The sequence below is a fragment of the Seriola lalandi genome, unplaced genomic scaffold (assembly GCF_002814215.2).
Source record: "Seriola lalandi dorsalis isolate HSWRI2012SDOR001 ecotype SW California unplaced genomic scaffold, Sedor1 jcf7180002054736, whole genome shotgun sequence".
Classification (NCBI taxonomy): Eukaryota; Metazoa; Chordata; class Actinopteri; order Carangiformes; family Carangidae; genus Seriola; species Seriola lalandi.
Genome location: NW_019525289.1, coordinates 2,555,608 through 2,578,886, shown reverse-complemented (window position 1 = coordinate 2,578,886; position 23,279 = coordinate 2,555,608). Strand labels below are relative to the sequence as shown.

At 40.8% G+C, this 23,279-nt stretch overlaps 1 protein-coding gene across 2 annotated transcripts; it reads right to left on the bottom strand.

The window, feature by feature from the left end:
- Window positions 1-157: 157 nt before the first annotated feature.
- On the bottom strand, window positions 158-21,619 carry LOC111668390 (vang-like protein 2). Of its 2 annotated transcripts, none has more exons than XM_023424439.2 (8): window positions 21,527-21,619; window positions 10,634-11,016; window positions 9,498-9,621; window positions 7,412-8,019; window positions 6,305-6,438; window positions 5,894-6,029; window positions 3,856-4,099; window positions 158-3,041 (listed from the first exon to the last, which is right to left on the bottom strand). In XM_023424439.2, the coding sequence occupies exons 2-8, from the start codon at window positions 10,702-10,704 to the stop codon at window positions 2,781-2,783; spliced, it is 1,578 nt and encodes a 525-aa protein (XP_023280207.1). In that variant the 5' UTR covers window positions 10,705-11,016; window positions 21,527-21,619; the 3' UTR covers window positions 158-2,780. The 2 variants fall into 2 exon arrangements, with proteins under 2 accessions (XP_023280207.1, XP_087034944.1); XM_087178818.1 differs by lacking the exon at window positions 21,527-21,619 and adding an exon at window positions 20,826-21,406.
- Window positions 21,620-23,279: the final 1,660 nt, after the last annotated feature.

Here is a 23,279-nt window from a genome sequence, read left to right as displayed (position 1 = left end):
AAACATTGCAGCAGAGGGCAGAGAGCCAGATATTATGTCATAAAAACCACAAATACCAAAATATATCTGGCCGTCGTCATCCCGAGAAATCAAGCGACTTACGTACTTTCTTCCTCATTTAAGACAGCATCAAAATAAGTGACATAGAGAAGACTGATAAGGAATAAATGGTTTAATAATGGAAAAACGCCTTACACACTATACAAGCTACAGTTACCAAAAGGAAGAAAATACGAGACAAATCTACAAATTTTTTACAAGCCACTTGTTTTTCAAAAGTAAAAACATTCAGAAAATTGCATCGTCATAACTTAGGCACCTTAAAAATGATAGAAAACAAGTTATTATAAAAAGGTTTTGGAGCCTGAAATAACTCTAGCATGCATTTAAAAAAAAAAAAAAAAAAAAAAAAACAAACATCTGCATTTTGATCACTCATGAAATGTCATACACATCGGACCTGGTACTTGGATATTTTTTTTGACATGTAAAGGGCTTTTTAAAGCACATTTTCACTGGAAAGGAAAGCATACAGTCAGTCGTGCTGTGGCTCAACACAGTGTAGGTAGATACAACAGAGTGGCTCAAGTCTCAACATCAGGCGACTTTCAGGGTTTTACAGTAAGTTTTCAGGACCAGGAAAAAAAAAAGAAGAAGAGGAGGAGCTAGTTTGAGGGACAGATGTGGCCCGATGGCTGCTCCTCCAACATCTGGAGAGTAAGGCTGAGAGAGTTATGAGGAGGCAGCGTGTTCACTGTGCTTGTTTCAGCTCGTGGCACAAGGCGAAGGCGGTGATGTGCTACTGCTGCAGAGGAGCTGCAGTGAGGAGTTACAATCACACGTCTGGTTTGGGATGTTTGTAGAAATGCATTAAAAAAAAAAAATTTAAATTAAAAAAAATTCAAACCATAACACGTCAGCTCATAGTTTAACTACAGCTGCCTGTTTAGAACTGATTTCCTTATATGCACAATGTTAAAAAAAGACCCCATTTACACCTGATAGTATCATTCAATCCACATCTGGATTCATTATCTGGATTACAGACTCGTGTCCTTGTTATCTTGATCCTGCACAGACTATGATCTGATTTCATTATCATCACTGTCCGATGGAAACCATTTGGTAATTATGACATTTGCACATAAACTGAAATTTTAAACTGAGAAAATGATCCATTTAATGAACAAAGCACTGGATTAGCTAAAAAAAAAAAAAAAAAGCATCATCTCAAAGCGGAGACAATCCCTTTCCTCATGCGTGTTCCTCTTACAGTCATGAAAAGTTGACAGACATGGTTTCCACAGGACAGCGGTGATGTGCAAATTAGGCAAGGGGAGATGACAGATGTGTAACCAGCATGTGCAGGAGACTGACACTGCTGTATGTGTCGTTTTTATTTTATCTGACCATGAAATATTGTGGTCCAACTGCAGCAACTTCCTCAGCAGACGGAGCTGCTTCACTTCACAGAGAGACTGTGACTCCGGCTCTGTAGTGTCAGCTGTGGCTGTTCCTCCTCCTCCACAACTAAAAACATCAGCAGAGCTCCAATTAACCATTATTTTCATTATTGATTAATCTGCCAATTATTGTCTTGTCAATTATTTGTATCAAATGTGCGTCCCAGTTTCTCAGGTGACGTCCTCAAACGTTGTATTTGTCGAAAAATCCAAAAGATGTTCAGTTCAGTGAAAAGCAACAGAAACGCACAACTGATAACCTGCAGCTATGAATTTCTTTGACCCAAATTCTTAATTATTCTTCGAAGTTGTTGACAATTAATTCATTTTCTGTCACCCAACTAACCTACTAAATGTTTCACCATGACAACTGAGCAATTGCACCCAATGAGAAAGCTTTAAAGGTTTTTTCACACTAAGAAAATGTCAGAATAATAGCAGACTCATGCTTTAACATGCTTATCCAAATAAGGTGCACATCGCATGTTAATACCAGGTGTAAATTGGATCTTTGTTCAGATTTCCTGTTAAAACGTGTGATATTAATAGTAAAAATGCCAGTGTAGAATAAAACTCAAGCTGCATATTTAGACAACCGTGAACATACAGAGTCTGGAGTAGCAACAACTGGAGGAATGTACTTCCATTTTTCTTTACAGTGAGATAAAAAGACATTTGGGCCTTGAGGCCACAGAAAAGCAATGTGTTAATTCAATGCACATAATGCTACATTCTGTAAGTAAAAAAAAAAAGTCACACCCTCTAATATAAAAAACAGTCCTGGTCATGTGAAACAAAACAATACACCAACAGGGAACCGAGAGGCAGTGGTACACCAGCGTTGCAGTCAGAGCTGAGCGTTGGTCTGTTCGTATAAGACACAAGCAAGAGGACGTGACGACTATGATGTAATCACCCTCCTCTGGTGTTCATGTGTTGAGTCAGCACAGTAAGTAGTCCAGTGGTTACAGTGAGAGAAGAGGCAAAAGGACAAAAATTCCCCTTTACAAAAAAAGGTTTTGTTTTTTTTTGTTTTGTTTAGTTTTTTTACAGCGTGTTGTAAAGACAAATACTTCACAACACAGAGAAAGAAAAAGTCAAGGCATCCGTTTATTTCCAGGTTTAGACAATCGTTGAGCTGATCACAGTTTGATATCAGAGCATCTGTGATGATTAAAAAAAAACAGGAGGAGGCGTCACATGTGTAACACTCCTTTTCTTTGTCACAGACAGGGGGGAAATGATTGGACGAGAACGGACCACAAGGCCTCCACGTGTCCCGCACATCAGCGATCCTGGTTTAGACACACCGAGGTCTCACACCGAGGTCTCCGACTGCAGCCTCATGACGAACTTGTGGCTCTTTGGGTCGATGAACTCCTCCCCCAGCCTCAGGAAGGGGAGTGGCGTGACTGTGACCACCAAGGAGAAGTCCAGGCGTCGCAGGGAGAAGACCAGACCCTGACGCAGGGCCGAAGTCACGGGCTCCTCGCTCACCAGAGTCCACTGGCGCCCCCTGCCGTTCTGCTGCTGGTACTGCATGGTGGGGCCGGGGCTGAGGTAACGCTCCAGGAAGGCCTGACAGGGAGGAAAGGGAGAGGTTAATTACCATGAAAACATTTGATATTGTGGATGCTGTGATCCATTGGGCCGCCCTAACAGGCCCAGGTTTTTTCACACCTTTGTGTTTTTCCTAATAAAATTGTCATTTTTAAAAAGTTTCACCAAGTGCTACACATATTCAGAATCAGCATAACCTCAGACAATTTTTCCTTATTTTAAAGATTTAAAAAAAAAATTTATTAGACGTTTCTATCTTTATCTGTTCATGATTTCTCTGGAGCAGTGTTTATGGGCATTTGTTGTCTGCTCCAGCTCCAAATCCTCCGCTGCACTAAATATGTGACTGGTCACATCCTTCTGTCTTTATGCTGTCACTGCAATAAACACAGAACAACCTCTCCTCACTCTGAGCTCAGAGTAAAACAGCACTGCTCCCATTCAGTCTGGGTATACAGCCAAGGCAGGACAAGCCTCTGAATCAGACACTCTGATTGGCTGTGACAGTTCCCACTGGAGCCAATAGGAATGTGGAATTGAGACAGAAAGCAGCAATGTGCCAAAAAAAAAAAAGTAAAACTACTCCAAATATTTCATAACTTTAAAGGTCAAGTGTATCGACCGAAGCCAGTGACGACACACGGACGAACAGGAGCTTGACAGAAATCGCCGATCGTCTAGTTCAAGGAGAAAAAATGTCTCTAGCTCAAACGGTCGCGGAGTAAGGACGCTCTAAAGACAACGTGAAATTTGGAAGCGTATACGCTCCCGTGGGCCTCACAGAAGTCAGATAACAAAGGTTGTCATAGCTACAGTGATCACACTCTCTCACCTTGGGCGTCATGTTGTGTGTGATGCAGAACTGCAGGTGTGTGAGGATGCTCTCCATGCTGTGGAAGGCCTGCTGACGGGTGGTCCTCAGGTATTTCTGCATGGCCCGGGCCATCGGAGCGAAGATGGCCTGAGCCGCCTCCCGAGGATCCATCACCTCTCTCGGGTGTTTGGGGGACGAGGCGACCTCGTCCTCGTGGAGACGCTTGATGTGTGTGAAGGCCTCTTCCACCGCCACGACCAACCTGGAGAGTTGGGAGCAAAAAACAGAAGTATTGTTAGACGGATGTTGACGGCTGTGTGGTTATTTCTCAACAGACGGTCTGTAAACAACAAAACGCTTTGTTCAATCAGAACTGAGTGATTGTGGAGCTTAGAAGACAAGGAAGAGGTAAACAACACCATATGTCGGCTGTGCTCTGGTAAACATGTCTTGTGAGAAAACACTTAAATAGCTTGAGCAGGAATGTAAACATGTTTTAGCTGGTGTCTGTATGAATTAACCATCAGAAACAGAAAACATTTCACATTTCACCTTGAGAATCTGTAAAAAAAAAATGTAACTATGTAATTTGATGCAGCAGCTGCCAAACTTTCCCAGGAGGTTCTTGGCTGAAACTGACTGAGTGATTTTATTCATTCACAAACAGGCACCCATGGGACAGCCCCAAGACGGGTTCAATACAGGTCAAAGTGAACCTGTTGTTCACGAGCACGACAGCCAAATCAATATGTCTGATATCTGCAGGAAACCCTGCCAATATCATTTCAGTCATATCTGTCAGCACAACATGCATGCTGGCTATGTCAGTTGAGCTCAGCAGAGCCACACACACACACACACACACACACACACACACACACACACACACACACACACACACACACACACACGCTGATATCTTTTTAAATAAGGATTCAAGCCCTTGTCTGTTACTTAAAAAACAACCCATCCATGTCCATTATTATTTTCACCTCTTGTTCTTATTTTCCCTTGCAACCTCTCCAGAAGAAGGGAGGGAGGGAGGGTTTATGAAGTGTGTATTTTTCTTGTGTGTGTATTTATATTGGACACTCGTTCTTTTATTCTCTTGGGGTTTTTTTTGTTGTTTGCTTTGGTTTTTTTTTGTTGTTTGCTTTGGTTTTTTTTTTCTAATGAAAATGTAGACTGTGTTTTCATGTCCTACATAATGCTATTGTTTTTACTCAATAAAACATCCTTACTGACCATAATTAGTCTCTTATCATTTACTAGATATGTTTCTGTTGTCATTTTTATAGATTTATTAGAGACTTAACAGTAGAGAGATGATGAGGAAGAGAGAAGTGGGGAATTACCTGCAATAACCTGAGACAGTGTGGTTCTCACTTTTTCTCAAACACGTAACATAAACAACCATTTTTAGGGTGCCTCAAAATGATGTACTGTGCAGGATGTTTTACAGTTGAATAATCAACCTGTCAGAGCTCTTTGAAATGTTTCTACTACTATTTCTCATTACTCATCAGCAGACAGATACTGTATGTCGTTCACAATACATCTGTGATGAGCAAATAGAAGTTTTTCTTCTTCCTTGTCCGCTCTTGTTTCTTCCCCTTGTTTCAACTGGGAAACAAATGGGCCAATGTTTGATTTATGTGTTATGTCAGAGGAGGAAATGAGAGAGTAAGATCAGATCTGAACAAAAACATAAATCATTTTTGAACTAGCACGTGCTCATGCGTTTGTGCTCACAAAACACACTGAACCTGTTTCTGTGCATGCCCTGAACGCCCACTGTTCTGGCAACATGGTGTAAACTACACCTTGCAAATTGAGACAGATCGACTGTTCAGCCTAAAAACAACACTATGGTCGTGTGTTTCCCTCTCTCCACACACAGTAGTAGTGAGTAGTGAGACTACATATTGTCCGGAAGTGTCTCTCTCTCGCTCTCTCTCTCTCTGTGTGCACACACAGTCGGTCTCCTGTGAAACACTCGCCCCCGTGAATCACACACCACAGGGAATCACTTCCAAGTACTGAACACATATCTGACCTGGCCTTGCGTTTGCGGATCCTGCGGTCCATCTCAGCTTCCTCGTAGTAGAACTCGTTGTGGGAGTTGTCTCTCCTCCTGGCAGCAGCTGCTATCATGGCCCGGGACTGACCCGTGGAGTTATTGGTGGTGTTTTCTGCAAGACAACAACACGTGCAGAGAGAGGAATTAGTGGATGGACTCTAACGGTGAAGTAGTTTCAGGTGAAATTAATCTCATCCAGATCTGAGTAAAAAACAAAAAACGTTGTAATCGACCTTCGGTGACAATTTTAAGTGGTTAAAGTTTCAGCCTCGACATGTGTCATTGTATGTGTCAAACAGCGGTCAACACATGAAGGTGACGACTGAGGAAAATGATGAGCGATGGATTAGAAAAGAGGCATCAGAGCCACCATGACGGTGTATTTACCATCCAGGGAGTAAACCTTGAAGCCGGTCATCTTCTTGGACAGGATGGATTTGGGCAGGTTGAGCAGGGCAGGGTTGTAGACGGGGAAGTCGCTGTAATAACGGTCCAACACCCAGACAGCCGCCCGCTGGATACTACAACACAGAGTCAGTCAGTAAGTGCTGGTCCAACCTCAGCTGCTGACTGGACAAAAACAGACTATACACTGCAATAATACTGAATGACAGTGTGATTTCTAAAATCAGTTATAATTTTATCTAAGCAGGGAGTGACTGCAAACAGGTTTATCTCCTGCTCAGATGTTTCTTTTATGTTCCTTTAAGCTTCCAAAGCAGAAAAAATAAACTTAAATGGACTTTGTTGAATTTCTTCCAACATCTCAAATCAGTTGTCCAAGCTGTCAAACAAACACTTTACTTTACTGGAACAGTATGTAAGGCAGGTCTAACTGTCCTATAAATTAATGCTCATCTCTATACAGGAATACATAAAACCGTCTAAATATGAGGACGCACGTGCTATGAAACAGACATGCAGAGACACATGTGCAGTGTGCACACATAGTAGACACTGTATATCCTTCTCAGTTGTAAATAAGAGGAGTTTCATAGTCTAATAAAATCCCTGATGGAAAAAACTGTAACTTTAAAGCCCCTTTGAGTAGGATTTGAAATTTTGTGAGTTAACTCACAACACTTCCTTCATATAATGTCCTTGTTTTTGAAACAGGATGTTGGAACAGGATATTAAGACAGAGGGAAATCAATCAGAAGTGTAAACCAGTATAAGTCACAGACAAAAAGGGTCAGTTTGATTTGAAAGCACGGGTCGAAAGCTAGGATTGTTGAGAAATTAAATTTGTCATATCTCTGGCTGCGAGGCCACTAAAGGTCAAGAGGTTGTGTGTCTATTTAATGGGATTTCTAACCAATATTATGGTGTTTCTAAAGGTCAACAAGCTTAAATTCTTTATTGTCAATATAATGACGATACACAGAATAAAACCTGCTCATATTTTGTTTAAAATTCTTTTTTTTCCCAACTTGTATAACAATATAAGTATTAAGAACTTTGTAATGAACTTGACATATTGTCGGTCTCACTAACCTGAGGTGGCCCACGTTGTAGAACTTGCTGGCTCCGTCCGTGCTCCGGACCACCTTAAGGCAGAAGGCCGGCTGCAGGTGTCGGACCTCCAGCAGCACCAGAGCCAGGTACTGGATGAAGAGCAGAGCGTCCACCAGCGAGGCAGCGTACTCCACAATCCCCCTGTAGTCCCTCTCCCTGGGCTCCAGCACCCGCACGCCATAAAACAACCAGTACGACGCCACGAACAGGAACACCAGCACCATCAGCAGGCAGCGGAAGACGAAGAAGCGTGGCAGGGTGGCGCGAGGAGGGCGGAGGAACAGCGCCCAGGAGGAGATGAGCAGGACCAGGAGCTTGAAGGCCAGGGACACGTAGAGGCCTTCGCAGGGCGTGCCGCAGGGCTCGAGGGCGTCACGCCAGAGGACCTGCGGGAGGATGAGGAAGGCTAGAGGCGTGACGAGGGCGAAGAAGCTCAGGCAGCCCCCCAGGGCGGGGCCAATGAAGCGCTTGCACTCCAGTGGAGTTGACTCCTCCAATTCTTTGGAGACGCGGGTCAGGTCCTCGTTTGAGATGCTGTGCTCTGAGGTGCCGGTGACGACCGTGGTCGTCTCTCCCCAGTTATCATCCTGTCAGACCAGGAGAGAGAAATTAGTTTTTACTGTCTGATACAGCGTTAGTAAATACAACGGCTCACTGGTTTTAATTTATAATGCAATAAATTCTAATGAACAAAGAAGCTTTGAAGCTTTTACCAGAATATGTTTGTTCTTTTCACTTGATAAAATCATGTATTAGATCTCACTAGTCCTGAAGGGCTAGTTTCTCAAATGATAGGATTTGTGTTACATTTATTATATATTTAGTAACTGGGTTTTCAGACTGTTTTATCATAAGATCTCAGGCTCATGGAACATGTGTTTGGCATTCTTCATTATTGTCTGACATTTTCTAGACAAGCAATTACTTAGAAATATTGATAATCTCTTCTGCACCAAGGCAGAAAATCTGTGGTTGTTTAAATGAAAGGTTCGTTTAGGAGGAAAGGAAGAGGTGAGCAAACTTTTCATTCAAACGTTTCACCCCTTCATCTAAAAAGAAACTATATTAAATTATATTATTAGATAACATCCTCAGCTAGGGCTGCTGCTAACTAATTATCTTCATTATCGATCAATCTGACAATTATTCTTTTCCAATTAATTAATTGTTTTACCAGAAAATGCCAGAAATTTTATTTCAATCTATTTATATTATTTATAATTTCTCCATGTTTTGTTTTGTTTGATCAACAGTAAAACATCCAAAGATATTCAGTTCACTGTCATGTGTGACAAATAAAAGCATCAAATCCTCATATTTCAGAATCTGGAAAGGGCAAATACAAATTTCGCTAAACAAAATCACTAAAATCCCTATTAGATTATCAAAACAGTTGCTGATTAATCTTCTGTTGGTCGACAAATGAATGAATCGACTAATCGTTGCAGCTAAAGTTAAAATGTTTTATAAAGTTATGAGAGGAATCAACTCCTAAACATCCTCAGCCCCTCAGTATCCATGTTGTTTGTGTCCATGTTGCATTCATGGCCCCGCACTGGAGCCAGAGAGGGCGACTGCTTGGTTAAAGCTTAAATACAAATGCCTCTAGACTATTTAAAGAAAGACGCCTCCTCCCTTCATCTAGGCACAAAAATGTCACCCAAGGCTCCTTAATGAAAACATGCCTCTTCACTTAAAATACTGCCTCTTCCATGTCGTAAGACTCAATTATACAAATGTCAACACCTGCTGCTCCCCAGTGACTGACGGGACACGCGAGGATTGGAGTGAAATGACTGACAGCTCCTGAGAAACACACTTGAGGTAAGTGTAAAAACACACTTCTACAGGAAGTGTCCTTCCCATCTTTAAGGGGATAGGACGGAAATTTATCTTTATCCACCGAGATACTGCAGCAAACAAAGTAGCTGTTAAAGTAGCAAACAAAGAATTTAACCCCTTTGGAGCTCCAGTTGTCATCTCCACAAACACCGGAGATCTGAGCTGCTGGCCTTTATTTCATTGGTCACAGATGAACAAACTTGTGACAGACAGTGCGACTGACCCGATCATCTCCGCGGGTTGACTCTGCATCGAGCAGCGGCTCTCCGGGCGTCTGGATGGTGACCGATTTGTCTCCACGACTGCTGCTGTCTCGACTCTTAGAGCGATGACGATCCCTCCGATCCCTGGAAGACACACACACACACACACACACACACACACACACACACACACACACACACACACACACACAATTCTTTTTATGTTTTTTTTTCCTGCTTCTTTTCCCTCATGGTCATTATAATTACGTTGATTTTATTCTGAAACATTGAATGGAAATATTCAAAAACTTTACTCTCTGGGAGGATTCATTAGAGCACAGACACCACGAACGTCTTCAAGTACCAGGTTAAGATCTTAGAAAGAAAGCTTGCAGAGTGTTCCTGTCAAGGGATATAGTCCTTTTTTTTTTGTGACACTGTTTCTCTGCACAGCACATGGTACCAGATGACTGAGACACCAGATCTGAATGTTTCCTGGTAACAACATCTACCCAGGGCGATGCTGTAAATCATCATTCTGATTACTGTTCAATTATGGAGTTTTTGTCAAGTGTGCTTTCATAACCAGAGATCCATTTGAAGTCCCATTCGAAAAACAAGGCACAAAAATCTGTGTTATCACCTTTGTGGGGAAGCAGCTGCCACCATGTAGCCTCCAGCTACAGCTGTACACAGCTGCACCACGTACTGATGTAACTGCATCACTTAGAAAATCAACCATTTCCCTGTTATAACCGATATCATTTTTAATTAGAAGTAATGTGTATTTAATTTGGGAACATGTGCATAACCACTCAAGAAAAAGGCAGAGTTCTTGTTGATAATCAAATTACACTGTTTAACAAATCTCGGGAAGTGTAATTTATGTCATAATTTGTTTTGATATTTAAACTTGTCAACAGAAAGAAGAAATGATGTCATCTTCTGGTTTGTTTGGGAACTTTTTAAGATACTCCAGGCTACCTGCTTGTGGCACATATTTGTATACTGGGTAAGTACAATAGATCCCACCAACTAAAACAACACATACACACGAACTTTCTGAACATAAACACAGTGAATGGCTGCTGCTAAAATGCCAGCCAGAGAAAGATGAGGTTAAAATGATGTCATGTATGTGACCTCTGTGACCCACCTGTGCTTGCGGGAGCTCCGGGAGTGGGACGACTTGTATGAGTAACCCGAGTACTGCGACTCGTTGTCCATGTCTCGGGTCGGCGGTGAGCGGGCTTTACGAGCCCCGCCTCCTCCTCCACCCCCCGTGCCGCGCTGCTCGCCGACTCCTCCCAGCTGGCTCTTGCGCTCGGAGATGGACTTGGTGGAGAGAGCCAGGGGCAGCTTGAGCAGGTCAACCTTACTCCTGAGGGAATCTATCTTGGAGGCCGAAGAGGAGGGAGCAGGAGAAGGGAGTCGGGAGAGCGGGGGAGGCTACGGAGAGGAGGAGAAGAGGAGGAAGAGGGATGGGAGAGGATGGTGGGTAGGAGACTCGCAGCAGGGGAGAGCTGAGGCGGCCGTGATCTGAAAGAGATGGGAAAAGGAGAGAAAGTTGGTTAAAACCTTTTTCACATCAGTATCTGCTGTGGATCTCATTACTGCTGTCAATATTCTTATCTGTTTTAGATTATGGTGTTACACTGTGTATGCATGAATGACTCAAAACATCCTCATCAGTGTCTGGTTATACATGTGAAGTGAATGGACTTCACAAAAAATACAGAGGAGGGTTTATATGCATCCTTTCATCTGACAAACCATTCTCATTGAACTTCCTGATTCGCATTTCCAAACACTATCACAGCAGAGCATCTAGATGGATACACTTCAAGCTCCCCAGAGTCTATTCTGAGCTTGGCAAAACTTCCTTTTCATATTATGCATCCTGTTCTGGGTATAATCTACAAGATAAACATCACTTTGCAGCACTTCCTTCATATCAGCCATTCACACAGTACATTTAACAAAACAAAGTAAAAATAAGGAATGTAATTGTTTACAGTGAGACCAACTTTTTAAAGAACACAACCCTGCTCTTACACATGAAAGTTACATTCAGAGGCAATAAAACACACTCTTGTTCTCTTCAATACACTCTTATTTGCCCTGGTTTGGAAAATATCTTATGGCTATAAACTATAATATTAGCAAACTTAAGATAGATATTGCTTTTTGTATCTGACTTTACTGAGTCAGTTCACTGACATTAAAACTCCTTTTTACTTATGTTTCTGTTACACTATGTTTTAAGCAAAGTTAAATTAAATAAAAAGATTTAAAAAATCTATTATTTTCCCTTTGAAAGGCTACTGCAGTTCCTTAATCTGCAAATAAGTTCAGGACACAACAACAGCTTTGAAAACCAAAGTATCGTCTTATCACCAATCATCAAAGCAGCTCATCCTCAAACAACTTCAGTGCAACATAACCTTGGCTGCAACTATTATGTATGCAACTATTTTTCTAAGAATTTATTGGTGAGTCAATAAAATCTAGAAAATGGTCGCCATTGTAAATACTCAAGAGAATATATTAAAATCCAATCATTAAAGATGAACATTGCAAACTTATCTTGAAGTTGTTTCTAGAATTATGAACCAATTATCAAACTTATAACTGATTCATTTCTGTTGATTTGTTTATGTCATTACAGGGTTACACTTTTAGATTGAACTTGTATCAATTATAAACACAGTTTACAGTGACATGCCAGTGTTGCCAATTTACTGGGCAGATGCTGGCATTTTACTAGATATTGTCAGGGCCATTTCAATCACTATTGATCTGCAAAGATCAATAGTATGGTTTATTTCTTAAGTGGTGTTTGTGTATATATCTTTAAGGTGGTCTTAAATTAGGGTTGTATCTAATGTTTATTTTCTTCATTGATTCATCTGTTGATTATTTTTCTCAATTATATTAACAGATTTGTCTGTGAAATGTAAAGAAAAAAGTCACTACACATCACATCTTCCAACAGCACAAGGTGATCCCCTCAAATTGCTTATTTCATCCAACCAAACAATCCAAATATATTCAATTTACGGAGACATAAAAAGGAGAAAAGCAGCAGATCCTTTCATGCTAACCCTAACCCTCGGAGCTATGACAAGCAAATGTTTGGCACTTTTCCTTGAACAACAATTAATCAGCCAATTGTTCAGCCCTGGTTCAAATGAAAACTTTGGATGTAGCATAATGATCTAAATCTTTCCAGCCTGTCAAGAATAAAACTGTGAGACTATCACTAATAAAAGTGAGAATTTGAGTGTGAAAATTGTCCAATTTCGAGAAAGCACAAAAAAGTAGTCCCTCAATGTCTATCAGGATTAGTATCAGGTTTCAGAAGGGTACATCAGTCAAGCATGCACATCAGTCAGTTTAACTGTACAAGTATGATGTAAAATATGAGCCTATGTGCTTGTTGTGAGAATCAAACCTCTCACCCTGGCACACTGGGCGCTGTGATCTATCCACACTAAAAACACATTGACCCACTGAACCGAGGCTCGAGTTTCAGCCCTGTCTTCTTATAGCAAGTCTTCCAGGTCTCAGCCGAGGTTAATCATCACACGACTGTATCTCCTCTCACCGAGGAACGAGCTGGAGCCGCCGTTAGCTCGGAGTCGGAACACAATGACGGCCATATTGGATTACTGTGTTTTCACTAAACTTGTTTGCCCTCTCCCTCCCTCTCGCCGTCTCACATTCCCTCCCGCACTCCCCTCGTCCCCCGGGAAACGGGGGGCCTCTCCGCTGCCATGGCGATGAAAGAGGGTGTTCAGCTGGAGGGGGATTGGAGGTTGACAGTTGCCGTGGAAACGTGACCTCACGCCGCCCTCTACCACTCTGTTCTCCATGCTGCCGAAAAATCGCCAAAATAAAAGTGTTGGCATGACGGATGTTGGACTGTCATACGCTGGTTAATTGATAAAGGGAGGGTGTGTCTCGCGGGCTTTGATTGGGCCTCTGTGGGAAATGAAGGGGGACGTTAGCTGCCGTCACTGTCTTTACAGGGTCCTGCTTTAACTTAATGTGGCTTTTATGCTCCGTCACCACCATTGTCTATAAAATCCACTTCCCTTCAAGCCAAATACTGTATGACAGCGAGGCTGCCTGTGGGATTCCAGTGAGTTCCATATAAACCATTCCCCCTTTGTTTTAAAGTCTTCCAGTCATATTTTTCTTCTGAGGAGGAAGTGCCCTTCATCCACTAACAAAATGCACTAACTTCTACCAGACCAGAGAAGGTTTTGCAGCCCTGCAGCCATGTGTAAAATCTCAACAACATGCTTCTTCCAAACCACAAAACTCCAATGACTAACAGCCTCTACCTCTTCTTTTTTTTCCTTATTTCTGTGCTCCGTTTTCCTAAGGGCCTTGCACTGATGTTAAACTTGCCATGTAATGTAGTACACTTTCTACTTAAATAAAAAGAAAAACAGCGATACTGTAACTACAGAAGTCATTTTACTGTGGTTCTGCATCTACAGAAAGTACTTATCCGTGATGATGTAACTACACAACACTTTTTCTTTGAGACTGTAGCTACAGGAAGTGCTATTACTGCTTTACTGTAACTACGAAAGGTGGGCTACTTTTGCTGTGATACTGCAACTACAGGAAATGGTTTTACTGTGACAGTGTACTCTTGTACTGATGGAGTATTTTTACCCTGTAGTATTTACTTCAATAAAAGTTTTCCAAAGTCCCCCCTCCCAAAAAACAGCCTCTTCCTGGTGTATTATCATAAGCTGTTCTCTTGAAATGAGGACCATGCAGGAAACTGTCATTTTTATTCATGTTGACCACGTTAACTCTGCAACAGCAGAGTCTGCCATCTGAAAGTCACGCAACATGAGCAAATTTTGTATTTTAGATAATGAAGAATTGCATGAACTGACACTGAAAAAGAACATAAAAGAAATTCAAGGCTCCCACTCAGTCCTTCTCAAATGCTTTGAAGCATCTAAAGAACAGATTCACATGGAGGAGCAGATTTAAGTGGCGTGTCCCAGCAAAAAAAAGAAAAAGTGGACAATAAGATTCCCAGACAAACCGCAGATTTTTCTTGATTGGCAACAGACCAAATCTAAACAGTGTTTTTATCTAGTTTCCGTGGAAGTTTAGCTGCAACTTGCCCTCCCAGACAGAGAAATGTTGGCCAAAATAACAATCTGAATTCATCACTGGCCTCAATGTTCAGTCAAAAAAAATAACAATTAAGCAATTACACTAATGCTGTCCGTATTTCAAAGCAATTACACCACAAGATGACTCATAAAATGACTAACCTCAGCAACATATCTTCCCCTACACTCGACATCTATGAAACTCACACATTTAACGATGCAAACTAAGATGTGTGATTCTGTTTACATGTCATGATAAGTGCCATGATGACTCTTGCATATCTTGTCAGTCTTCTGTGTGACAATAAATGTCTTCACAGGCTTCACAGACACAAACATGTCAAACCTCTATCTCATTAGCAACCATGGTAAAAGTCATTCAGGGCTTTAGAAACAATTATAAGACCAAGAATAGAAACCTAAATCCCTGCTAGTGACCGCTAAAGGTGCGAGACAAACACGTTGGACTGAGCAAATATCGCAGGGATAACTTTAAAGTTTGTTCTGAGGGCGGCACTAAAAGGAAAAGTCCTTAAAATCAAAAGGGGTTTTATCAGCTTAGATTAGGAGAAATGTTGTGTGCAGAGTTAATATTTCAACCTCATGTGGGTGAAAAAGGTCATGAGGTTTTTGAAAAAAATGAGCAAAGGTCATCCTACAGAGAACCTAGTTGATTTTCCCGTGTCCAGCTAGAAACTTAAGCTCACTGGTGACACCACAGGTAACGTCAGGTAAAGCCAAAAGGATTCATCCTCTGGGGACCATCAATATGTGTTGTTCAGTATTTTCCAATATTCATTTGATGATGAAATAGTTGCATTTTCTTTGCTGGTTTACTCACTTGACCTAAACTTGCCTCAAATACTTCCTACATTTCCCACAATGACTTTTGGCGTTGCACTGAGATGAGACATTAAATTGATGCTTTTAATCAAAGGCGTGCCTCTATGCGTATAAACTGACCTAGGGATGGGAGCAGTATGAGGAACATTAGTGCCACAATAATTACCACAGCATCATCTTGATGCTTATATGTGATCCAAAGAGTAACAACTTCATTACCACCACACTGGGTTACATGTTTATATTGTTTCATAAATCTAAAACTTTTAAAAACAAAAGATTATTTTCAAGCATTTAAGATTCTTCATGCTGTGGAGGAAACTGAAAGAATTTGGTCACAATAATTACATGGTGAAACTATCTACATACTAGTTTCGGGTCTCTTATTCAGTCAAAACACAATCCAATCTTGTGGTTGCAGTGCATTATGGGCTTTTGAGGCCACTGTGGTTGAAGAGTGCTTCAGTGTAAACTAGAGGCTTCATAAAGAAGCTCCTCCTGTGTTCATTCTCAAGGACTGACATCAACTCTCAGCATTGATCTTTCAGATGGATGACGCCTATGTTTGTCCTCCTGTTATTCACATAATGAGATACATATGCTCCAAAAAAAAATGAAACAGAATTAGAGAGGGTTGTCTTTTAAAGTAGAGCCTACATGAAGGTATGAGAAGGGACAAAAGCTTGAATAGTCTGGAAGTCTGACCTGTAACAGAGCTGGATGATGATGACCGGAAGTTTTTATCATAATAAAGTAATAAAGCAACACATTTACCTCCATAAACATAAATGTAACTTACTTTGATTATCAGTGCACGGTATGATTGTTATGATTCCTGATGTGACAATTCTGGACTGGATTTCCAGCTGGTTAATAAATTGATTGATACAATTTGATGAGTAAATTGTTATTTGAGTAAATTCATTTATCTAAGAGTCTTATAATGTCTGCAATTCAGTAGATGTTCGTCCAAACGTATAGCGTAACTTGGGAGGATAAAACGTAAACACAGTATCCGGTACACGCCTTTACCCTGAGCATTGTGGCTCCTCATTTCTTTTCCTCAGTGGTATCTCTGACCCTGACACTTTGTAATGAGCCCGTCTGTTAAACCGCCTGTCTCTCCGTCAGCCTGCTCAGTGTGAATATGGCAGAACACTTGATCTACAAAAGGTGTGGTCCAGTGGTGAGATGGATAAGGTTTCCCATTCATCGCAGTGTCCTATGGCCTATTTAATGAAGCACAACATGGCTCGTCTCATCAACTTCAGTCCGCGGCAATAATTTCAAATAAATACCTGGCCCCGAGCAGAAGTGAAGATAAAGCCTGCTCTGTAAAAACACAGCTTGTTATTGTTTGTGACTCTTAATAAACTTCCTCCATGAATACACAGGTTCTCTTACTCAGCTATTGTTCCCAGGCTGCCATTGTTAACCGAACAGTAGTGTGATTCTTCTTCTTTTCTTTTTCTTTTTTTTAATAAACACACACAACTTGTTAATTCCTCACAGCTCTGCTTCAAAGTGAAAGTCTGATTTCTAAAAAAAGAAAATGACCCTTGTTCACTGAGGTCTTGACTGAATACAACAACAGGCCAGTCCAGTAATCTGTGTGTGTGTGTGTGTGTGTGTGTGTGGTCTGAGATTTAAACAGTGAGGATGTTGGGCTTCAGGCCTACTAGTGCCACGGTTGGACCGTTTTATGGCTTGAGCCAAAGGGAGCGTAAAAACATTTCACATCATTAACTCCATAGCAAAGGCAAGTGTTTCCTGTATTTCCTGTACAATTGAACACATTCGGCAGAAAAACATTTTTTTGTCAGACAGTTGCTTCCACACCTTACAAGTACATAAGCCTCCTTCTGTAGAAAGCTGTAGCCAGGTTATTGTGAAACACAGAGGTCATGAGTCCAAAGTCCAACCAACCAAACACTGGAGGAGACAACTAAATGCTTTTGGTTCAATTCATTTCTCGAACACAATCTAACTTAGTCCAAAGAACATCAGAACCCATCATGTGCAGAACATGTATAATCATACAAAGTGAATTTCCAGATATATTACAGAGGACATGGCCTTGGCGTCCTCGGGGCCAGCTGCAGCCCCTCTTATAGAAACTTCACTTTAAACAAACCCCTGATAGAAATTACAGCCATAAGTCAAAAAAATACAGTGATTGTTATATAATGATAAATCATAATCAGGGATGGGTATCAACCAAAATGTGTTTCTATTTCCTTGCCATGTAAAGTTTGGACAGATTATTGGCCTTGTTTATTTATTCTTTGATCACATATTTAATTTAAATGATGATTTTGCTCATTTTGCAGAAGTTTTATTGAGGAAAAGTTCTGTCATGGCTGGTTTATGTCACGACAAAGTCTTTTAAGAAGTTTGGCTAATTCAAGTACCAAAAATCACATTTTATATTCTCATAAATTACTACAATAGCCCAGCCTCAATCATACCATTTTAGCATAAAAAAGTAATATACATATATTTCTGATCTACTGACAACTGGTCACCACTTCCTCTGACTGAATCTTTAACCCTCATCCACCAGCCACTAGTCTGAATTCATGCTTCCATTTCTGTCTTAATCCTTCTGGTTTATTATTTTACTGCATTAATCTGTGTTTTTTGTTTCTAGTCTTAAATAGTGAAGATGCTGTTATTAAAAAAACAAACAAAAAAAAGCCCTGTAACTTCATGCTGCTCAACAAATCATTCAAACCATCAAATTAACGACTAATGAAACTGACCAAAATTAATCAGGTATTCTGCTGCAAACATGCATCGAGTCACAAGACGCAGATGTGGGATTTTAAAGCCCCTATTTTCCCAAAGGCAAAAAGAAATCAAGCTGTCATCACACAGTTTGAGCTGCTGGCACAGAGACAGCAGCTGTCAGGGTGGAAAAGCAATCTGGGCCATCTCTGAAATGACCAGCTCCATTCAAAAGCCATTTGAGGCCTGATATACCAACTGTGAAAATAAGCGTGCACACACCCAGGCTCCAGCAGGGGAAGAGGCTCATCAGTGTGCCAGGGCCACACACACACACATACAAACACACACACACACACACACACACACACACAGGACTGACCACCACCCACTGCTGCCTGCGACGACATCAGTAAAAACAGCGGAAAAACAAGACAACTGCTACCGTCAGCCTTCGTGCGCACATGGCCAGCAAACCGGAGCAGGTGTGTGTGTGTGTGTGTGTGTGTGTGTGTGTGTGTGTGTGTGTGTGTGTGTGTGTGTACAAATCTAACAGGGTGTGGTTGAATCAACAAGCCCGTCCTCTGCTCAGTGCTGTGATTCAAAGAGACCCCTGCGTACAATCTGTCTTCATATCCAAACAAAGTATAGCAGAGACAGGAAGTGGCCCAACGAGCTGAGATGAGACTGATGTGGTTCAGATAAAAGACTCATGCTGGTTGTTCTCAAAGCCGCAGGCCTACTGTCTTAACCATCAGACATTCTTTTCTGTCATCGATAAAACTGCTGATTTTTTTTATTGATTAATCATTTGGTCTGTAAAATATCAGAAAAAATAGTGAAATACAGCCACTACAAGTTCCCAGAAATGAAAGCTGACATCTTCAAATCGCTTCTCTTGTCTGTCAAACAGTCCAAAACACAAAGATTTTGAATTTACTATTATAAACGAACAAAGAAACCTAGAACCAGTACATTTCCTGACATAGAAATTACTTGAACAATAATTTTCTGACTAATCAATTAATCAACTAATTGTTTCAGCTCTAAACATGATAAAAGTTTGGTTGTCGGTTCAGACAAATCAAATCAAAAAACATATTTTCCTACTGCAGGTGATTTCACTTTCATTCTACCCTCATCTCAAAACAATGCAGGTGAATTAAATTGTATCTGTGGTGCTCGAAGCATTTAAAAATATCATCTGAAAAAGTCGACAACAACTTGTCCGTCAAGGAAGAGTCTGCTGGTCACACTAGACGATCCACGCACGTAACAGACAACAGTTTTCAATTAAACGAAATGGAAACAATTTTAACGACTGATCAATCATTTAAGTCCTTTAATCGAGCAAAAATGTCAGAAATCTGGTTCCATCGTCTCAAACGTGATGATATGTGATATATATGATATACGTTTTAAATCACTGTACTAAAAATATCTAAGGATAGTTGGTTGGACATAAGAAGACTTTATAAGACGTCACCTTCTGCTATCAAAACTTGTGAAGCCCATTTTCTCTATTTCCTTTTTTATATTTCATGACATGATTGAAAATGAAAATAATGTTCAGCTTAATGGAAAACATCCATTAGTTTCAGTCCTGCTTTGCCCTTCAACAATGTCAAACAGCTGGTTTAAAGATGCCTTCTGCCTGGTATGCTTCTCCAAAAACACATTTTATTGATTGTGCGGTTGTGTGGTTTAAGCTTTCAGTTTTTTATAGCTACTTGATAATACATCTTCAGTCAGACATTGAACGTGTCTGACTGATATACTGTAGGTTGCTACACCAGGGACACTGATTTACATATATTTATCATAGTTTTATTTTCTTCAGCTGGACAGGCTGTGGACAGCAGTGCTGAAATGACGAGCTGATAATAATTCTATTATTATCTGTGATTAATAGTCATTCATTAAGTAAAAATACCAACTTTTATCAGATTAAACTTCTCAAATGGGAGAATTTTATGCTTAATATAATAGAAATAATTTTTTTTTTAAATATTATTTGGGTTTTGGATTTGTTGGTTTGAAAGAAGAAGCTAATTTTTATGAATGTGACTGAAACTTTGTCACTATTTTCTGTCATTTTGGAGATGAATGAAAAAATAAAGAGTCATGCTGAGTCTTACAATAAACAGTAATATAAGTTTACAGTGGTGTTCCGGCTCCAAAGCATGTGTGTCAACAAAACCTTTACAGATAACTAGCTCAACAGACTTTCTTCATCTTCGATGCTATCATTGTGCTATCACTGTTACAGTCAATTTACTTTATGGTATTTTTATGTCCCGTTTTTTATCACTATAATAACATTTAAAATCCCACTGGAAGCAGTTTATAGTTATACAGTAGCAGCAGCCTCTACAGTGTTTCACGGAGAAGTTGTGGAGCCAGTAGGTGAGTGGAGTCCTCAGTGGAGCAGAGGTAATCGGGGCCTTTCACTGCTGCAGCTACATTTCACTGTCTCTCTTTGAATTCGTGCAATAACCTAAAAGCTGTGGACACATTTTAGCTCAACCTAGCTGCAGGCTGAAGCTACACAGATCAAGAGTCAAACCACATCAATAATTCAACAATATTACACACGCACAAAGGGCTGCTACCACCAACAGGCCAACTTACTGCGAGGAGCCGGCGAATCTAAAGAGTTGTGCGACCTACAAAATGAAAAAGGAGGCTGTTGTAGAAAAAAGAAAGAAAGAAAGAAAGAAGGCAGGACAATGGGAGACTCCCAGGCCCCACTGGTCGCGTCCTGATGCCGAATTATCCAAATGCTCGTTCCCCTTTCTTCCCCCTTTCCTTTTCCAAACGGGACGCCCTCACTGTAAATGAATGGACGCACTCAATTTCCCACCAGTCGTTCACCGAGGAGCAGATTCAAACCCTTCGGCCTACACTCAAACTGGACGCGCTCACTCCTTCCAGACGCATCACTGCCCGGATCCTGTTTTTTTTTTTTTTTTTTTTTGAAAAATAAAAATCCTCTTGTAACATTTAGAAACAAAACAATCCTCCCACGTTTCAAACAGAGCTACGTGGCCTCGGTGGGAACAACAATAGGGCCAATGAGGGTCCTAAACTTCCCTGCGGTTCAAAAAAAAGAAAAAGAGAGAGAGAGAGAGAGAGAGAGAGGGAGAGGGAGAGGGAGAGAGGGAGACGGCGACCATCGCGTCCTCTCGACTATTGTTTGGGGAAACCGGAGATCTCCGGCGCCCCAAATCCTCCCCTCCGTCTCCGCAGCGCACGAGCTCCCACGACCCACCGGCTCCGGCAGCACGAGCAGCAGCGTTTCAAGACAATTTCCACACAAAAATACTACTTACTTATTCCAGATTGTCCATTCAGGTATTTTCTCACTTTCCACTTTCTTTCCACTCAGCCGTAGCACCGTGCGCCCCGCCTCCGCTCCACATTGGCCCCTCCTCTGTTTTCCCCTGGGGAAGGGAGGGAGGGAGGGAGGAGGGGAGGGGAGGGGAGGCCTGTGAAACCGTGTGGTTCAGCCACAACACATTTCTACCACCGCACAGTGATATTTCTGTGTGTGTGTGTGTGTGTGTGTGTGTGTGTGTGTGTGTGTGTGTGTGTGTGTGTGTGTGTGTGTGTTCTCGCATGAAAGGACCGGACAGGATAATGTCAGTCAGTAAGTGGTTCCCCTGGCTCATAAAACAAAAGAACCCAAACCCATCACCATCAAGTGTTTGGCAATTTACTCTGACTTTTATGAGACTGTGAAGAAACATTCAAGACATTTTTAAAGCGGTTTTGATCCAAAGTTTCGATAAAAGAGTCACTTTTCTGTGATAGTGCTGGACAACATACATCACTGGTTCTCAGTCTTTATTGGCTTGTGACTCCTTAAAACAAACAGTCTCTACTTGCAACCCCCCTCCTCACCAGTTGTGACCAGTTCATCAAGACTGGAAGATTTTCCTCTCACTTCACTTTTTTCTTTTTTTTTAAAAATAAATATACATTGTCTTCCACCTCCACTGTTATTTAATTATTAATTGTTTTATTTCATCCTTGCACTTGTCACTTTCAAATATTCCATACTCCTCACTTCTTCCTCCACAGCACAGTTCAATATTTCACTTCAAATGTTTATATCCCATTTCAAAGCTGTCAAAACTGTCTGTGATTTTTAGTTTGATTTCAGTATTAATTATTACTTTGCTTTTGCTGTTTTTGTTCTTATTCCCCTGTGTTGCATTTATGGAGCAAACGGCAAGACTCATTCTTTGTATTCTCGCATTTTTAGCTAATAAAAGAGGGGGTAAAAAACAAGATTAGAAGAAGTGTATAAAAACAAACATATACCTTTGTGTTGGATAAATGTTTTATTTCTGCTCTCCTTGAGTGTCGTGGCCCCTGGGTTGGGAACCACTGCTGTAGGATAAGGTTTTTAAATCTTGACCCCCTTTATTCTAACTAACCTACTGCACTATACAAAATATCACACGATTAGAAATATTTATAAGCTGCCATAAGCTCTGCACATCTGTCTGCACATTATCTACAGTTTACAGTTCACTGTGAACCTCTTACTGTACACAATCCTCTGATACTTTACCTCAGCACTTTTATCCTTACAACATAAACATTTTGCTTTGCATTTTGATTTTTCCACTCAGTTCTATATTTCATCTCCACTTTCATTTACTTACAGGGCTTCTACTATTTGTGTTCATACTTTTCTTTTCCCATTTTAAAATGTTTATTTTTCCTGTTTTATGGTACTTGAACTTTGCACAGTCTATGGAGATGCTGACTAAGCATTTCACTGCTGTTGTATATGTGATGGATGAGTCTTTGTATCTCATTAATAGCTCAAAACAACTACTGTAGTTCTTAATTATTAAGGGAGAAGCAGATCATTTGTGTTCTTTTCAGGTGACTGATCAAATCATACTGTTTGATCAAACACATTCATACAATTATATACTGAAGCCTGAAAGTTTCATCAAGATAAGTGGAAAAGACCCGTGTCTTCATAACATGTAAGGATGTAACTTTAGACTTTCCACAGTATTTCTCTGCACAATCAGCTGATTGAGACCTCGACTATTTCACCCCCCT

What these genes read in the sequence shown, in the direction of transcription:
- LOC111668390 (XM_023424439.2), bottom strand. Translation starts at nt 10,704, where the DNA reads ATGGACAACGAGTCGCAGTACTCGGGTTACTCATACAAGTCGTCCCAC. An exon ending in CGGAGCTCCCGCAAGCACAG is followed by an intron (nt 9,622 to 10,633) that starts GTGGGTCACAGA and finishes TGTGTCTTCCAG; the next exon opens with GGATCGGAGGGATCGTCATC. An exon ending in ATCCGCAAACGCAAGGCCAG is followed by an intron (nt 4,100 to 5,893) that starts GTCAGATATGTG and finishes CCAACTCTCCAG; the next exon opens with GTTGGTCGTGGCGGTGGAAG.